This window comes from Limulus polyphemus, unplaced genomic scaffold, assembly GCF_000517525.1.
Source record: "Limulus polyphemus unplaced genomic scaffold, Limulus_polyphemus-2.1.2 Scaffold89073, whole genome shotgun sequence".
Classification (NCBI taxonomy): domain Eukaryota; kingdom Metazoa; phylum Arthropoda; class Merostomata; order Xiphosura; family Limulidae; genus Limulus; species Limulus polyphemus.
This window is the reverse complement of record NW_013754669.1, coordinates 1-1,073: the sequence shown is the minus strand read 5'-3', so window position 1 is coordinate 1,073 and position 1,073 is coordinate 1. Positions and strand designations below refer to the sequence as shown.

General features: G+C 45.8%; 1 protein-coding gene across 1 annotated transcript; it reads left to right on the top strand.

Moving 5' to 3' along the window:
- Nucleotides 1-285: 285 nt before the first annotated feature.
- On the top strand, nt 286-1,069 carry LOC106477874 (protein singed-like; the record flags this gene model as incomplete). The annotated part of the gene is made up of 1 exon (XM_013938393.2): nt 286-1,069. A coding segment is annotated over exon 1 (726 nt), but the record flags the coding sequence as incomplete, so codon positions are not given.
- Nucleotides 1,070-1,073: the final 4 nt, after the last annotated feature.

Below are 1,073 nucleotides of genomic sequence, written 5' to 3'. Positions count from 1 at the left end.
AGATTACTTCCTTATCCCTCTAAATCGTTGTAAGTAGATTACTTCCTTATCCCTCAAAATCGTTGTAAATAGATTACTTCCTTATCCTTCTAAATCGTTATAAGTAGATTACTTCCTTATCCTTCTAAATCGTTGTAAGTAGATTACTTCCTTCTCCCTCCAAATCGTTGTAAGTAGATTACTTCCTTCTCCCTCCAAATCGTTGTTTGCCAGTTTATGATGATGACGTTTTTATATTTTAAACAACCATTTTATTAACAAGGTTGTTTAAAAAATACTTCGTTTTTATAATTTATATAATCATGTTTTATGTGACTATCTTTTAGGAGCCAGATAAACCAACATGGCAAACATTAATGGAGTAGAGGAAGCGGACCAATCCCTGAAGTGGAACATTGGACTCTTGAACGCTCAGTACAAGTACTTGACCGCCGAGACGTTTGGTTGTAAGGTCAATGCTAATGGAAGTGCTTTGAAGAAGAAGCAGATGTGGACCCTGGAGCCCTACGGAGGAGATGACGGCTCCGTGTGTCTCCGGAGCCATCTCGACAAATATATGGCTGTTGATCAGTTTGGGAATGTCACGTGTGACGTAGACGAGAAGGAACCCGCTTGCAAGTTCGCCATTGTCGTCGCAAACGACAGGAGTGGCCGGTGGACTCTAAAGAATGTTCTACGTGGGTATTTTCTGGGAGCCAGTACCGATAAGTTAGTGTGTTCGGCCAAGGTACCCGGACCACCCGAGATGTGGACAGTCCACTTAGCTGCTCGACCTCAGATTCTTCTCCGATCCCAAGGCCGCCGGCGCTACGCCCGTCTTTCCACCGACATGGACGAAATCCAAGTAGATGTTAATATCCCCTGGGGCGAGGATACGCTCTTCACTCTTGAATTCCACGACGGCAAATATGCGATCCACGCGTCGAACAGCCGGTACCTCCAGGCGGACGGCAAGCTGGTGGAGGACTGCAGACCCGAGTGTCTGTTTACTCTCGAGTTTCACAACGGTTACCTAGCAATGAAGGATTCTTACAACGCGTACGTGGCGCCCATCGGTAGTAAAGCTGTTCTCC